Source organism: Nerophis ophidion, linkage group LG18 (genome assembly GCF_033978795.1).
Source record: "Nerophis ophidion isolate RoL-2023_Sa linkage group LG18, RoL_Noph_v1.0, whole genome shotgun sequence".
Taxonomy (NCBI): domain Eukaryota; kingdom Metazoa; phylum Chordata; class Actinopteri; order Syngnathiformes; family Syngnathidae; genus Nerophis; species Nerophis ophidion.
The window spans coordinates 18300170-18318577 of NC_084628.1; the positions used below are offsets into that span (position 1 = coordinate 18300170).

At 39.3% G+C, this 18408-nt stretch overlaps 1 protein-coding gene across 1 annotated transcript; it reads right to left on the bottom strand.

Moving 5' to 3' along the window:
- Nucleotides 1-2085: 2085 nt before the first annotated feature.
- On the bottom strand, nt 2086-16375 carry LOC133537364 (uncharacterized). Its single transcript, XM_061878386.1, has 7 exons — nt 15890-16375; nt 8708-8919; nt 8389-8634; nt 3840-3977; nt 3692-3761; nt 3405-3611; nt 2086-3324 (listed from the first exon to the last, which is right to left on the bottom strand). Exons 1-7 carry the CDS (start codon nt 16071-16073, stop codon nt 2867-2869), a joined length of 1515 nt encoding a protein of 504 aa, XP_061734370.1. The 5' UTR covers nt 16074-16375; the 3' UTR covers nt 2086-2866.
- Between the last annotated feature and the right edge of the window lie 2033 nt (nt 16376-18408).

Sequence of the window (18408 nt, forward strand, 5' to 3'; positions counted from 1 at the left end):
TCGTATTGGTTTAGAATTTAACGTAATAAATCCGACAACTATACTGTTCTGACTGTGACGTAGGGATGAAAGTTGATCAAACGTTGTAGACCTATCAATATGCATTCAGACCCTGCTTACCTTCCAAGACCTGTGCTCAACCAATCACACAACCAACGTGTGTGTCCATGTGTCATTTTACCATCAAAAAGTAGAAAGCTATTTATGCCAGATTTCTGCCAAAAAAGTACATTTGGGTTCAGTTTGGTACAGACTTTCCATGACTTTGATTGATTGATTGAAACTTTTATTAGTAGATTGCACAGTACAGTTCATATTCAATTCAATTGACCACTGAATGGTAACAGTACCTTTTTGAACTTGTTTAAGTCGGGGTCAAGGTTAATCAATTCATGGTAGTCTGCTGTGGAGAAACAGGCCAGATCAGATTTGCTGTACCAAATCATATTGTGGTGAATCGAAGTGAACTTTATTTGGCAAGAAAAAGAACAATCTTTTACTGAAATATATATATATATATATATCTATATATATATATATATATATTATATACATATATATATATATATATATATTAGGGGTGTAACGGTACACAAAAATTTTGGTTCGGTACGTACCTCGGTTTAGAGGTCATGGTTCGGTTCATTTTCGGTAGAGTAAGAAAACAACACAATATACATTTTTGGGTTATTTATTTACCGAATTTGTAAACAATGGCTTTATCCTTTTAACATTGGGAACACTACAATAATTCTTCCCACGTTAATCCAAATTAAACTGCCTCAATTTGTTGCTCAGATTAAATCAAATTACACAACTTTTTTTCTACGTATAAAAATTGCAACATTAAACAGTTTCAAGTCATCATGCTTAATTTATTACAGCATTTGGGAAGCCTGTAGTTTCTTGATTTTTATTACGGAAATGTGATATTTTTATCAACATGTGATAGCAGGGACCCTGCCATTGAAAACTAGGCTGCTACATTACTAATGATTAATGTAACTATAGCTGAACAAATAGTACAATAGCAATAGGAGAGACTATTCATCCCTGAACACCATGGAGTTCAAGTGAAATAACAGACACAGGGCTTTGCTGCCCCTAACACACACACACGCACAGCAAAATGAGTTAATGTTACGTTAAAGCTAATTAGCCTTCACCTCAAGCCAGGACTGCGAGCGAGCTGAGCTGCAGTTTAAGTTTCTTGAACGTCAACGGGCTCATAGTGATGTTAGTAGTAGTTGGGAGGTGTTTATTATAATTTGGGAGAGAGTACACTGCCTTATGCTCACCTGCTAAAGACCTATCTGCTCAACGCTGAAGCATTGACTACATGCGCTCTGAATACACACTGCTAATTGGCTGTTACCGCTTTGTATGTACCCAATCAGATGGTTGTGTGGGTGGGACAATGCTGGGTGCTGAGAGAGGCAGAAGAAGCAAAGCAGCTTGTTAAGACTTTAGCTTAGAAACTCGTTCGGTACTACCGAAACGGTTCAATACAAATACGCGTATCGTTACACCCCTAAAATATATATTATATATATATATATATATAATATATAATATATATTATATATATATTATATATATATATTTATATATACACCGTATTTCCTTGAATTGCCGCAAGGTATATAGTATGCGCCTGCCTTGAATTACTGCTGGGTCAAACTCGCTTTGCAAAATAATTAGCGCGTGCTTAGTATTACTGCCTGGTCAAACTTGTGACGTCACGAGTGACACTTCCCGTCATCATTTTCAAAATGAAGGAGGCTGATTTCAATATCGGTAATTGGAAATCGCATAAAGGGAAGAAGATTAAGAGCTATTCAGTAGGACTTAAGGTCCAAGCTTACATCACACTCAAATTTTTACTGCATGCCTTTGGTAAGTGCCGGAGTGAGAAGAGGTCTTAAAATAATTAGCGCATGCTTACTTTTACCGCATGGCTTTGTAAGCGCAGGAGTGAGAAGAGGTTTTGAATTAATTAGCGCCCAGGCGGAAATACTATATATATATATATATATATATATATATATATATATATATATATATATATATATACACACACACACACATACAAGAAAAAATATGCAGATGGATGTAAGAGGAGTGGCAGTCAGACCCTAACCAGTTGGGGTTTTGGTGCCTTGTTCACGGGCTTCTCTACAGTACCTGTTCTTTTGTCTACTGGTCTTGAACTTGTCAGCTTCAAGTCCCCAACTCAAGTCCTTAGACTACTCTACCGCTGAGGTACTACACAGCATTTGGCAGGTCTGCCATAGAGTCCATATAATTTGACAGTAGCAACATTCAAACTTCTGCTCTTTGTCAGAGCGAGGAACCCCTATTTTAAATATCCAACACGGGGTAGTTGAGGTAGACAGGTAGAAATCATTCGTACAACCAAATACTCAGGAATTATTGTTCAATGCCAAAGAAGTCCTATAGATTTAAAAAAATATAAGACTTAAAATGGCTGAGGTAGCTAAAGCTAAAAGGCTAAGAATATGTACACTGTTGGCATAAACTGATCTTCAAAGACCATCGCCTGGAAATAATATTGAATAACCTTAAACATGAGGACTGAGGTAGTTGGTGTCAAAGGTCATCTAAAATATGCGACATCTCAAACTAGCCATTACAATCAACCTACATTGTGACCTATTCAGTCAGTGATTGGTGTGCAGGTGTATTCTGTCTAATTTGGTTTGAGTTCAGGTCGGTTCAGATTGAATTCCAAGTCTGTAAAAACTGATCCTTCCAAACATCCCCAAACAGACCGCTGTTAAACCAGCTGTTGTAAAAATGTAAGACAAATACTCATCCGTCGAGTATTAAAACCTGCAGAGCTTACTTACTCGCATATTTCAGAGACACTAAGTTTGGACTCAGGCAAATCGGAGACTTCCTGTGACACAAAAGACACCCCTTCGGGATGGGGTGTCTCAAACCCGCATGGAGAGCCGTCTTCTATGTAATCCGATCTCCAAGCCGGTGAACTTCCTGAACACGATTGACTATAAGACTCTACCTTCGTCTGTCTCTGAAAGGCCTTGTATTCATTCATGTCCACACCGCTGTAGGCTGGTCTGCCCTTATGTAGGTTCTCAATGACCGGTGAGAATATGTATTTCCGTCTGTGTCTGGTAATCTGTGGGAATCCTCCTCTATGTCTAGGCGGTGTTGGGATCCAGACCACCTGTTCTTCTTGCTTCTCTGGCTGCTGAACAACCACTATGTCTGGCTTCCTTTCTTCGATCACTTCCTCAACGTATTCCACCACAGGCGGATGACTGGGGATTTCTTCGACCACTGGAAGTAATTGTTGAATGGATACGTCAGGGCTGATTATAGCTACAAAGTGCTACACAAGTAATGAATACTCGTCTTACCTGGATATTTGTTGGTATCTTCCGGCTCTTTTGGATCGTCCAGAGAGGGCGGTGGTAGGGGCGGTCCGTAATCGTGTCTCTCAGGGATCACCGAATGACTGACAGGTGGCTTCTCCTCAGGTTCGGACACATCCGACTTGACGGGATTCTCAGTCTCGCTGCAGGACGCAGAGACAACATCGGTCTGGACCATCTTGTTCAGTTTGCCTGTGAGGTGAGAAATTGGGTTGGTCGGATTAGACTGGCAACACAAAAGGTAATAATGCCAAGTCATCATGTTACTATACCTTTCTTTTTTGATTGATTACCAAGTTTATAGGCATAAATATTGTGTATCTCCAACTCTCTTTTTATGTCCTGTTTAAAAATACAGAATTGCGTAACTCTTTGACTTTTGTTGATGCATTCAAATGATCCTTATAAGAATCCACTTACCCGAGTTTCTTTTTTTAACTCGAAAACCTGCGTCTGCAAACAATAGGACGTCTTCCTGGCCGCGCTGATCTTTTTGTGTTCCGATGTCGCTTGCCGATTGAGAGAGCCGCGTAGAAATTTGTTGCACTTCTCCAAATCCTGCAGCAAAGACAAAGGCAACACATGACTTTTGCTGCCCCTTCTTATCAAGTCCTTAATTAGCTAAACCACTGACAATTTAAATCGAACATAAATGCTTCAATTTGTGCTTCTGTTCAATTAAAATGACTGTCTTCAACCTAAAAGAGGAACTGCACTATTTCTAAATTTTGCCTATCGTTCACAATCATCAAGAGACAAGAACACAGGTTTTTTATTTGTTTTTGGGGGGGGGGGGGGGGGGGGGGGGGGGGGTTTAAAGATGGTAAAAGACACTTGCAAGATGAAGATGTAGCTAATGGGAATCAACGTTGTAGCCTCCAAAGCAACTTCAAAACCCTCCAACGTTTTATATACATACACACTGCAGGTATATATATAATGTAGTAACCAACATATTTATAACACAATGTAATATGTACAATATTTACAGTATTTTGATCATTATAATCACTGATTTTTTTCAGCGCAGTGATTTCTGTTTCCATAGCAGCGCACTTCAGGAAACACGCGTGTCCTAGTCCCAGAAACAAACACGTGTTCAGTAACAGATTCAGTAACAATCAACGAATACAACTATTTTTGGGCAAATGACGATTCACAATCTTTTCTTTTTGAATCTGAATATATGGAGGATGAAGTACTGGTTTTAGAAGCGAGCACGAAAGAAGGGTGAAACGTTGGAGCAGACGGAAGCCGATAGAGTGAAGTAAGTGACTCGAAGCTGCAAAATGTGGAATTTGAAGCCATGCTTTTTTGACATAAATGGAATGCTTACCCAAATAAACTGGAAACAATGTCTCCAGGCAGCTGGACCAAACGCACAACTGTCCATCGAGTGAGTCACACTTTATATTAATCATGATACACAAAGCACATCATGTGTGTTATTACAACTACAGTACATACATTGTCTGGCTTGCTGTGTACCAACAAAAGATGAAATGTGGGCTAATACTTTACAGATACTATGATTGTTGATGTTTTTTGGTCCGTACAGATTAGTGTCTTATCGCATTGTGTTGTGCATTACTAACACAAATGCAATGCGATATTATCTCTTTTTGTACCTAGCTAACACCGAAAAACAAAAATAGTTTCTCAGTGTTTGCTCTTACAATAACAATGTCGTGACAGCTTGGTTACGGAACATGAATGAAGTATTGTTAACGATTTTTGAACGCATTTTTTAAAGTGATCCAATCCTACTAGGTGCATTGCTAGTCGCCAAGAATTAGCCGATTTGTACATGTTACAATGCAAAAAAAAAAAAAAAAAACCTTTTGTCTTCTTGTCTCTCACGATGTTTGTGAATGATGGGAGAAATTCCGAAAAAAGGGCTGGTTTCCTTTAAGCCTAGAGGGCGCTAACTTTAAAAAAGAACATGATATCCCGCCCCGTTCTGGCTTTGAGCACCTAACCTATGACCCACGTAACACAGACACGAAAACATTTTTTAGAGACTGATAGAAATTTGGCAAAGTTTAGCTACTAACGTTAGCTATTGAGGGTGTAGCTTTTCGAAACAACATGAATGCTTGGGCTGCAAAGATTAACCGATAAATTTTGATTAGAAAAAAGCTTTGGTTTATCTGCTGTTGCTTCGATTAATTGTTTATTGTGTGTAAAAAAATTAAAATATATCAAATTCAGACACATGGATTGCCGTGACTTAAATACACGGACAGTTTCCACACGGCTTCTACAATTGAGCACACATAACAGTGGCAGTGTTGTTTTATTTAAATTCATGCACACATGTTTAAACTTAAAGGGCAGTTTCAATGTTGATGACAGGGCTTAATATTAATGATTATATTAATATATCAAAGTTGGTTTGATTAATCAAGTCATCGGATAAAATACACTTCATAGCCATAATGCAAAAATGTATTGAAATAAACCAAAAATGTTTTCCTTCCATAAGGCTCATTTTTTTCTTAAAAATGCACATCACAATTTTCATTTCACTTTTAACCTGTGCGCATTAATAAGAATAAACAAAAAAAACTCAGTTGTTTGTAACCACACAGATTACAACACACCAAAACTACCGCTGCCATGTGCTCTTTATTGCAAGGGCCGTGCGGAAACTATGTCTACGTATTTAAAGTTCCGGACATTCTATTCAGTACAAATTTGATGCATTTTGTTACTTACGCGATGAATCGAAGCAACAGAAAAAAAAAGTGTTCTTCCTTTCTAATCGAATTAATCAATTTAATTGATAAATTGTTGCATCCTTAGTAAAAAATGTGCATTTATTAGAAAAAAATAATAAAGGCTATGGCAAGCAGAAAAAAATGTTTATTTCAACTTTGTCCTGCATTGAGTCTATAAAGTGTGTTTATCCGATTACTCAATCAAAACACACTAACCAATACATTACTCGATTACTAAAATAGTTGCAGCCCTGACCTGGACATTAGCCTTTTTCTGGACATTAGCCTATTTTCTCCAACTGACAAACACATTTTAGACAATGTATTTACTCATTGTGAAAAACAGACCTTTTTTTGTCAAATATATGTTCTTTTAAACCACTAATGGTAACATAAGCAAGCTAGCGGTGTTCTTCTGTTATATTTTCTTGGTTTGAAAATGTAAATTTGGGCAAGTTGCAAACAGTCACTTTAAAGTCAGAGTCGCTTAGTAGTCTCAAAAAACAGATGCCACGCACTCTTAATTATTGATGAAGTTTTTTTGTTTTTTTCCATTTTTGACCTTTTGCTGTCAGGGGACCCCAAAGCGAGTCAGTTTTTTTACACTGGATGCCCCTCATCAGGATCACCCTTGTTATATTTAAGATTAACGTGAGTTTTCAAATTTCGTAAAATTTTGCCTGCTTCTAATTAACTATATAAAATAATTCATGTAAACTACAGCCTTTTTAGTATGAAACAGGAGCTATTATCCTTACCTTCTTACATATTGGTGCTTACTGTTTTGTAATTGGGGCTTTACATAAGTCCCGAAAATTATAAATCAAAACATGGAGGAATGGCCGTTTGAAATTTGCCCAATTTGTAAAATTTTCCATATATGGTATAAATTTACCAAAAGATCTTTGGGCGAGTCCGCCATTGTAGTCAAGTTCTTTCTTTTTCGCTCTCCTCTTGTTGTGGGCAGACTGGCTTGTACATGCACATGCATCCTCTGTTGTTGCCATTTCTAATGCAAAGTAGCGTATAGCTCATACTTTTATCTGTCAGCAAACTCCATTTGGAAGCGCGCAAAAAACTACAACATGGCTGACGGGGAGAAGACAGAGTCAAAGTGGAGGCACGTAAATAAGAAGAGTCGGCTTGAAGATGGTCTGTAAAACACAATCTATCTCAAAATTTGACAAAATAACCACCATTACATGTTATGTAGACCAGTGTTACTGCAAGAATGATTCTCAGCTGTGGTCTGTATGGGCCGCAGAGTTGTAATACACTTTACCACCACTTGTGGCAGTAAGGACAATATCAAACAAACAGAAGTCATCTGAAGCTAGAGTCATAAAGAAGTTTGTTTGCGCCAAAATTATGACTAAAGTGGTGAAGGTTTATTTTTATTAGCACTATATTTGTATAGACAGTTTAGGTAAGAAACATTAATCATTAATTTAGTTTATTTTAGCACAACATAATTGTATGTAAATTTATTTTCACATCAGTTATTGAGTCCTTCCTTTTGCAGTATGTTTGGTCAGCTTTCTAATCAGCCTGACATAAGTCTACGTTTTGTGCTAAATTAATATTTGTGATAAAAAATGGTTTCATATTATTTGACAATGTTATTTAAACTGTTGAACTGTGAGTAGGTTTAGATAGAATTGAATATGATTAACATCAGAAGTAAGATTACTAATTGAGTAGGCCCTATGCTCCTCTGTTGTGGAAAAGTTGGGCCCCGAGGTCAAAAAGGTTGAAAATCCCTGATGTAGACCACCAGGAAGTATTTTAAATGTTGGAAAAAAATCATAATATGACCTCTTTAAGGGCAATGGGCAAGGTGCCCCACTATATTCCATAAATGCCATTGTGGTCACAGATTATTTATTCAATTTCAAAATATTGTGCATATCCTCCTGAGAAGCAACATCCTCTGCAATGGACATTTGTTTTTGGGGTTTTTCTGCAACGTGTAACTCTGACAAAAGCAAAAGACCAAAGACAAATGTCCACGACAGTGGACGCTATATGTAAAAATAGCATCTTTTGGAGTCATTTCATTTTTCCCCTTCTCCGCTGTGTGTAGAACAGGGAAACAGAATAGGGGCTGGCTGGGGGATTCTGAAAGTTGGGGTTGCTATTCTTTCCTGCAAGCTACAAATCAAGAAAGTACATCAGACATATGGCAAACATAAAAACATATCTGTCATCTCGGGCTCGCCACTCTGAGTTCTGGAGGCTAGTGGACATACCTGTATGCGCCTGTCCTTGTCTTGCAGCTGCCCGGAGACTTTGTTCAGCTCGCGGGACATCTCGTCCTTGGCCGGCAAGGTGTGCTCCTTGACCACCCGCCGCTGGAGATGCTGGATCTTGTCTTTGACGTTGGTCAGCTCCTTCTCCGTCACTTGCAGCTTCCACGCCAGGTTGTTGCGGCAGGTGCGCGTTCCGCACAGCAGCTTTTGCAGGTCCCGGACCTCGTTGTCGTTCTGTGTCAGCACCTGAGGACCCAAAAAAGATTGTTTGTCACATGCGACGATTGTTCGCCGTTTTCAGACAGATCGTGTCTCCCACCTCCGAAATGCTATCTTCAGCGTCGTGGTAATTCTGCAGCGCCACCGTGTGGCGATGCTGTACTTTCTTTAACAGCTTGGTCTCCGTCTTGACTTCGATCAGCTGCAGCTTCAGGTCATAGTTCTGGTTCTTCAGATCCTTAATGTTGTTGGAGTACGAGGAATGGACCCTGGTCTTAACAGTGTTGATTGGAGGTAACGTCAGCTTTATTTCTGAAAAAATAAACTCCAAATAGTTCATAAGGATAGTGCGTTTTATGCTATATAGCACTATGGTTTGTCATAATTGAAGGTGTTATTCAATAATAACTTTTTATTACACATTCACAAGCAGGGCTTTCAAACACAGGATGAGTTTGCCAAGTGAAAAAATTAGCTGCAATTTGTAATGACAGAAACTGCTGCTGTTAATGTGTCCACTTGATGTCGCAATTCAAGTGTAACCCGCTCACACGTTTAAAGATGACGTGTCAGCTGACTTTAAGCGGCCTATGGTTTGGCTACCCTTACTCAAATCAGCTTCTCTTGTGGCTGGTGGTAGTATGGACGCACAATGCCTTCTTTAATGCGCACCCTGAACTCCATTGTAAAGATGTGTGCTTCCACATTTGTTGTGTTCAATTATATCCATCCATTTTCTACCGCTTATTCCCTTTGGGGTCACAGGGGGCGCTGGTGCCTGTCTCGGCTACAATCGGGCAGAAGGCTGGGTACAGCCTGGACAAGTCGCCACATCATTGCAGGGCCAACATAGATAGACAAACATTCACACTCACATTCACACACTAGGGCCAATTTTAGTGTTGCCAATCAACTTATACCCAGGTGCATGTCTTTGGAAGTGGGAGGAAGCCAGAGTACCCGGAGGGAACCCACGCATTCATGGGGAGGACATGCAAACTCCACACAGAAAGATCCCGAGCCCGGGATTGAACCTTAACTACTCAGGACCTTCGTATTGTGACGCAGACGCACTAAATTTAAATATAAAACAAAATATAATATGTTACCTTTATTTCAGCTATGGTGTCATTTTGATAATTATTATGTTCATATCATAATTGTAACATTTGAATGATGATAAATGAATGTGTTGTGGGAGTTGCGAATGTCACAAATGCGTGGGTTTGAGGAAACACTCCTTTCCAAACACACCTTTAATTGTGGACTGCCAACATGAGAATGCTAACCAGGAAGTACTTACAGTTTAATGGCTTTGTAAAGTTCATTGTGTTCTTGAAACTGCAAGTTTTTTTCCTCAGAATTTTTAACCCACTTGAAGTGTTTTGCCAAAAGGGTTATTAGTAAATGTGTACATTTTCAGATTGTTCTATTTTGGCCAAAGATAAAGAAAACAATAAAAGTTGCCTTCATTTTTATGTTAGCATTTTACCAGTCCGGCTCACGTGGGAATACATTTTCCTCTATGCGGCCCTTGAGCTAAAAGGAGTTTGAATCTCTGTGTGAAAGTCTTAATAAGCAACCACTACATTTAGTGTTCCAGTGGACATTGTGAAATATATAAACAATAACCCCAAATTTCCACTGAATGCGAAACGGCCGCGGACTCTTTCCGTTTTTATATTCAAGTCGATGAGTCAATTTCCAACGCCCGCGGAACGTCATCGACATGCCTTCATGCTAAATATACGCAAAGCTTCAATTTTTGCCGGAGGCCGCAACAAATCTGTTCAATTTAGCAAAAATCCGCTCGTGTTGGACAGGAAGATATGCACAAAATAAATTACTCTGTCTTTTAAAGCAGATCGCATGTTACACTTTGAAAGGTCCTAATGAGTGGCGACGGACATGAGGATGAAAAAATGCTGATTTTAGAGGTAAAAAATTCAAGAATAATGTACAGGCATATTTCGGGAAGCTAAATGGGGTTAAGGGGGTTTGTGTCAAATTTCAGCTGATACGGTGACCAGGAAAGCAGAGTACTGATTGTGTGAAAAGCTCACCAGGGATGATGTTAATGTTGTGTTGTCGCTTGCTGCAAAAAATTAAGTGGAAAGGAACGAGTTTATTTGCTTCTGCTTGTCTGGAAGGACAGAATAAACGTTTTTTGGTTCGCTTTATTACCACTTCACTTATCACGTGACGATACGTGTAAATACTCTTAAAAGTCTGCGCTATTTTGCTGCACGACAGAACCGCGACGGAACCGCAACGGAACGGCGGTGAGGATGGCCGAACGGCAAATGACGGCGCCCTCCCAAATAACACAAAACAAAACAAGAGGGTAAATGAATAATTCAAATGTTACACTTATGATATAACAATTGTCAAAATCACACCATAGCTGAAATTAAGTTAACATGGTAGTATAAAGTTACAACATGGTAGCTTTAAGTATAAAATCAAAGCACAAATTTACAATGGAGTTCATGGTGCGCATGGTGCAATGAATAGTGAGGATCTGAATAAAAAGGTACACATTTGTGTCCCAATGCCCAGAATTGTAATATTTATCTTAGGGCTGTAAAATTATTTTTAAAATCAGATAATCACATTTTGGAATTTGTACGAAACATGATTAATCGCAGCTGATTACTTGCTTGCATAATTACAATTTGCTTCGGAAAAGACCCCACTATATGTAGACAAATCCAATATTATTGTCAGAATGTCATCCGTCGAAAATAAATTGCATGTATGTGATTAATTCTAATATTTTTGTGATTAATCACATTAATTAACTTGTTAATTCTCACAGCCTTTATTTATTTACATCCCCATGAACCAAAAAGTACAAAACTACAACACTTAGAGGATGTCGCGATCAATGTTTTTGGTCTCCGATCCCGATCCGCTTTGGAGTCCCCATCCATACTTTCACAATAAATAATAGGACTGAAAATGTTTAATGGCAAAGTACATCTTTTATTCCATTTAGAATGTGTTAGTATTGTTGTAAATCCGATCATGTGTTAAATGTGTGGTATTAAATACTACAATACTACATACCATTTCTTTAAACGACTCGAGCACAATAAATATAGAAAAGCAAAAACTACTACTGGCTCACATTTAAATAATTTAGGTTTTACTCTCAAAGTCTTCCTGTGTCCAGAGACTTATTCCCTGACTTTGTAAATAACCAAAAAGTTATTTTGTAATTATCAAGTACATACTGATACTATACTAGATATCGATAGTATCGACATCCGGATACTACTTTACGTTGACGCTTTCGGTGTGTGTATCATGCTTAGCCATTTCTTTTCCTCTAGCCCTTCAGTGATAATGATACATGGAAGAAACTGTTTATTTTCCACCATGATGGTAAAGATTAGTATCTTAAAAGTGCCGTGTTTGTTGCAGCTTGCTCTCAAATTCGAGCCGGTGTTCTGGCAAAACATGCACCCTCCTGGAATTCATGCATCTTCTGCATGTTTGTAACAAGGAATATGGAAATATAATTGTATAACTTTTGCCACACTGGGACACAGCTGTGCTAAAAAGGTCAAATCCGATCTGTTAAAAAACGGACAACAATCGACCCCCGATCTGAAACAACCCTGAACAGCTCTGCCTCGGTGGCCAACATGGGAAAATGTCATAAAACGCCATAAAAACATATTTTTAAAACACTTCAATGACATAAACAATTTAAAAAAATGCAAAAGGAAAAATGCTAAACAAAAAAACAACCCCCTAAACACGTGATTAAGAAAAATGCTGCAAGCCAAGCTACTGTACCTCTGGGACAAGACCTGAGAAAGGTACCACCAAACACTGACTGACAATCAAGAAACCGTGCTGCCCAGGTTTTCCTGCACCCCACTTTTCCTATGATTTGGTTTTTGACAAAAATGCACGCCATAACTCAAAAAAGCCAAACACCCACAATCAATAACTTTCATCTGTGATTAATCACGACTAATTATAAGTTTATCTAGGGCGAGCACCGCAAGGACCCAGTTTTTTTCTTCTATATATTTAGACACCATTTTAAGTTTGTTTTAAATGTAAAATTGGCATTTTGCACGAGGGATGGAACAATATTAAAATTGAATATCTTGGTTATCATTAATCTCACTGTATTGTTGAAAGGTGCTCAAAAAGAAGTTATACACATTGTTCAGATTTCCCTTTTAAGAGGGCAAAGTCCTACCAGGGTTTTTTCTTCTAGTAACTTGTCTGAAAAAGGTGAGGGGACTAGAATTGATGATCAACAATTTTTACAAACAATAGCAATATGGCTCTACAAAGTCCGGCCTATTCTCTCTAGATTGTCCCTTTCTTCACATGCTTTTGTCTTCATTGCTACCCCTTCCTGGCGGAGTTGTTTGGGTACCGCCCAACAAAACCCAAAGTTAACCCAAGCGTGTGTTTCGGACACACACATTCGTCCACTCTCCCTTCGTCTCATTCCTAGCACCTCTTCTCACCATCGAAACTAATTACGATACTGTGCATGTTTTTGTTAAGATAACAGGCAGTGAGACTCTCTGTGTATTCCACTCAGCTTTACGGTGGAAAATATTCTCCTAACACTAAAATCTTTTCACCAAGTTGTAGTCAAAAATGTCATTAAATAAATAGACACACAATGCATGTTCTTGGAAGAAGAAACATTAAATACTGTACCGGCTTCTTCAGAGCCATATATTTATGAGTGTTTAAATATGTTTATCTTATTCTGTTTCAATGTGTACAGTTTTTGGAACGTTCACTAATAAAGGCAAACAATTCCAGTTTCTGTGACCTCATGAGAGTCATGTTAGCATTTAAGCCGATCCTTGAGTGCATCCGAGTGCGGACATCAATCACCGTTTTTTTTTTTTTATCATTTTGATTTAAATCCGGTACTTTTATACACGGTTTATCATTAATATCGTTTGTTATGTCATCCTTATTTTCTATTAAAAAATGATCATCTAAGAATTTTTTATCAATCAATCAATGTTTACTTATATAGCTTATAGAAATTTGTTTTCGTTCAAAATGTGCAAAAGTCAAATTTTAATTAGATTAAAAGAAGTACAAAAATTATTTTACGTAAAAAAAAAGGTGTGAACATTTTTTGTCATGGGGGGGCCTCCAAATAAAATTTGGGTTAGGGCCCCAATTTTGCTTGGAGCGGCCCTGCGTAGCAAAGAACGAAGATCGCCAACGAGAGGTAAATTTGAATTTAATCCAGTACTTCTCAATTATTTTCTGTTACGCCCACCCTAGGGAGAAGAAAACATGTTCCGCCCCTCCCACTCTCTGCCGCGACTTTAACTATAAGATTGTTATAAGTACACCTCTGCGTAACACTGTATCCTTATTCAACATGAGAGAAACCAAAAAAAAACTAAGAGATATATGCAAATCGCATTCATTTTCTAGAAATTACATTAAAAAACCTTGAAAATGACATCAAGTAAACTCAATAAATAATAATACATTCAAATTGATCAGCAACATACATATTTAAAACACTTTCACCCCCTAAAACAAGAAATTAATTAAACAATTTGTGCCATTTTTTAAATATAAATAAAAGTGAGGAAGTCAGGATTAATGGCTACAATGAGCACGTTACTATGAATTGATTAACATGAACCCTAAAAGAAGTTGAAAAATTATGGAGTGTTACCATTTAGTGGTCAATTGTACGCAATATGTACTGTACTGTGCAATCTACTAATAAAAGTCTCAAAATCAATCGTTTTGTAGCACACAGCTTTTTGAAGCATGTTGCCGGGGGACCGACTATTTGTGAAGGACTGATTTAACCATTTAATTTGTCATTTATATATATTTTGCATTGCATTTCAGCCTGACAAACTAGCGCTGCAGCTATAGGTTATTTTAGTAATGTATCCATTATTAAAGGCCTACTGAAACCCACTACTACCGACCACGCAGTCTGATAGTTTATACATCAATGATGAAATATTAACATTGCAACACATGCCAATACGGCCTTTTTAGTTCACTCAATTGCAATTTTAAATTTTCCGCAAAGTGTCGTGTTGAAAAAGTCGTGGTATGATGACGCGTACGAGTGACGTCACGGACAATCAGGAAATATAGTTGCACCACTCGCGGCTAAAAGTCGTCTAATTTAACCGCATAATTACACAGTATTTTGGACATCTGTGTTGCTGAATCTTTTGCAATTTATTCATTTAATAATGGAGACTATAAAGAACAATGCTTTTGTTGAAAAGCGGTGAATTGCAGCTGTCTTTAGCACCGAGACACAGCCGGTGTTTCTTTGTTTGTTGTGAAGCAGAGCGGGCAAGCGAACATGTTTTCTCTACGTCAACCAGCATGTTTTTGGATGGGGAAATTGTGATATATATTATACCGGAGACATCAGTGGATTATTCGTCGTCCTGCAGCAGCTGTTAAAAAAGGCAGCTGTGAGCTTGGCTCCTCGGCCTCTCTCTGAGACACTGCGTGTTCACCGCAGCCATCCGACCTCGAGGTATGTCTTTACAATCTTTAAAATCTCACTAAAACACTATTGAAACAATAAGCAAATAAGGGATCTTCCAGAATCATCCTAGTAAATGTGTCTAATTACATCTGAAACGCTCACACTGCCGCCGCCCAGAGACATCACTTTTTTTTTTCTTTCTCTAGTCATTCACTATCAATATACTAATTCACGAATCTTTCATCCTCGCTCAAATTAATGGGGAAATTGTCACTTTCTCGGTCCGAAATTGCTCTTACTGCTGGTGGCTCCCATTATAAACAATGTGAATATGTGTGGAGCCCTGCAACTCGTGACGTCGCGCGCACATACTTCCGGTAAAGGTAGGGCTTTTCTATTAGCGAGCGAAAGTTGCAAACTTTATCCTCGATGTTCTCTACTAAATCCTTTCAGCAAAAATATGGCAATATCGCAAAATGATCAAGTCTGACACATAGAATGGACCTGCTATTCCCGTTTAAATAAGAAAATCTCATTTCAGTAGGCCTTTAAACACACTTGAACGCCTCAATGTGTATTTTGGGGAAAATAGTTGAAATAAACAATGTTTCTGCTTGTCATAACCTTCATATTTTCAAATAATAAATGTACAGCTAGACGACAATACCCACGCCGCTCTTATGTGCGCTCGATTATAGAGGCCGTGCAGAAACGACGTCTGCGTATTAATGGTTCCGGGCCCTCCATTCCTGCACGATTGCATGTGTTTATGTGCACAATATTCCCGCCGAGGTGCATGCATACCTTCCGTTTTTTTGTAAGGATTCAACTTCTTGTCCTCGAAGCTTTTTTGCGCTTTCGTTTGGAAAAGCATGTTGCGATTCTGCGGGTTCATCCTGGGCAGAGATCCGGACAGCGTCTCGCTGACGCGGCTTCTCCCGGCGTCCACCCGCGTCTTGAGCGAAAAGGCCCGCTGGCTCATCCTCATCGCCGGCTCGCACACCTCGTCTCACCGGGAAAGGGCAGGTCCGCGCCGAGAGGGGCGGCCCGAGAGCAGCATCGCCACCAGGAGCGCACACGTCAAGGCTGTGACAGGCCCACCGCGACTGGAGTGGCGCTTTTATTGCCGCTTTCCGTGACGTCACCAACTTCATATCAGAGCACAGAGGCAGACGAAACCGACAGAATTACAGCTGGACGACACGCGTGACGTCATCGCGGCGGCGTTTAGGTAATGCGGCGGCAAGTAGTCGGTCGGTCGGTGAGACTAGCTGGACGGGCGATCCAAATGTCGACACGGCGGGTGGTATCAGTATGTTGCTTATTAATAAATTGTATGTAGTGTATTTATACACTGTTATGATTTATTGTACACAGTACTGACTTTACAATTGTGTGCAATTAAGGAGAAACAATCTACTTTGTTCATATTGTATTGTAAAAGTGTTTACACACAAGACATAAAAGTTTTGAAATTTTGTTTTCTGTGATTTTTTATTGTTCTGTGGTTAATTTTGATTATATACATGATAAAAAAAAATGATGGTTGCTTGAATTTTCAAGTAAAAAGCATCTGCGTCAATATCGGTATTGATTTGTTTGATCTTGTATTGGATTGACGCCAACATTTCCAGTATCGCACACCTGTAATGGCAGGTTATATTGAAACCAAGGGGCGTGGCCATAACTACTACAGACTTATATATATATATATATATATATATATATATATATATATATATATATATATATATATATATATAAGCATTTAAGTCTCACCTTAAAACTCATTTGTATACTCTAGCCTTTAAATAGACTCCGTTTTTAGACCAGTTGATCTGCCGTTTCTTTTCTTTTTCTTCTATGTCCCACTCTCCCTTGTGGAGGGGGTCCGGTCCGATCCGGTGGCCATGTACTGCTTACCTGTGTATCGGCTGGGGACATCTCTGCACTGCTGATCCGCCTCCGCTTGGGATGGTTTCCTGCTGGCTCCGCTGTGAACGGGACTCTCGCTGCTGTGTTGGATCCGCTTTGGACTGGACTCTCGCGACTCTGTTGGATCCATTATGGATTGAACTTTCACAGTATCATGTTAGACCCGCTCGACATCCATTGCTTTCCTCCTCTCCAAGGTTCTCATAGTCATCATTGTCACCGACGTCCCACTGGGTGTGAGTTTTCCTTGCCCTTATGTGGGCCTACCGAGGATGTCGTAGTGGTTTGTGCAGCCCTTTGAGACACTAGTGATTTAGGGCCATATAAGTAAACATTGATTGATTGCTTGATATACACACACCACACACAGACATACATGTTAGGTCAGGAAAAAACACAGGCTATTTCATCCCTACAATCCTGTTTCCATGCTCTTCAGGGGATTTTCTATTTATTTATAAAATCCCCTGAAGAGCAGGGAAACCTGCGAAACAGGCTTGTAAATAATTAAATAAATGATAAATGGTTTGTACTTGCATAGCGCTTTTCTACCTTCAAGGTACTCAAAGCGCTTTGACACTACTTCCACATTTACCCATTCACACACACATTCACACACTGATGGAGGGAGCTGCCATGCAAGGCGCTAACCAGCACTCATCAGGAGCAAGGGTGAATGAAGTGTCTTGCTCAGGACACAACGGACGTGACGAGGTTGGTACTAGGTGGGGATTTAACCAGGGACCCTCAAGTTGCGCACGGCCACTCCCACGCCGCCCCTGAGTACCTGGAGGGAACCCACGCAGTCACGGGCAGAACATGCAAACTCCACACAGAAAGACCCTGAGCCCAGGATCGAACACAGGACCTTTGTATTGTGAAGCACGCGCATTAACACCTGTGCTGCCCTGCTTCGTTGCATTTGGACATCACATGATCTACAACAGTGGTCCCCTACCTTTTTGTAGCTGCGGACCGGTCAACGCTTGATAATTTGTCTCGCGGCCCAACGTGGGGCGGGGGGGGGGATTCTTTTTTTTTTTCATGAAAAAGGGAGTTTTTTTGGGTTGGTGCACTAATTGTAAGAGTATCTTGTGTTTTTTATGTTGATTTAATAAAAAATAAATAAAAAACATATATATTTTTTAAAATATAAATTAATAAAAAATTAATCTGCAGCCCGGTACCAATCGAGCCGTGGGCCGGTACCAGGCTGCAGATTAATTTTGGTTGATCAGTGGTTGGGGACCACTGATCAACAATGCCCCATCCATCCATTTTCTACCGCTTATTCCCTTCCGGGGTCGCTGGGGGTGCAACATTCACACTCACATTCACACACTAGGGCCAATTTAGTGTTGCCAATCAACCTATCCCCAGGTGCATGT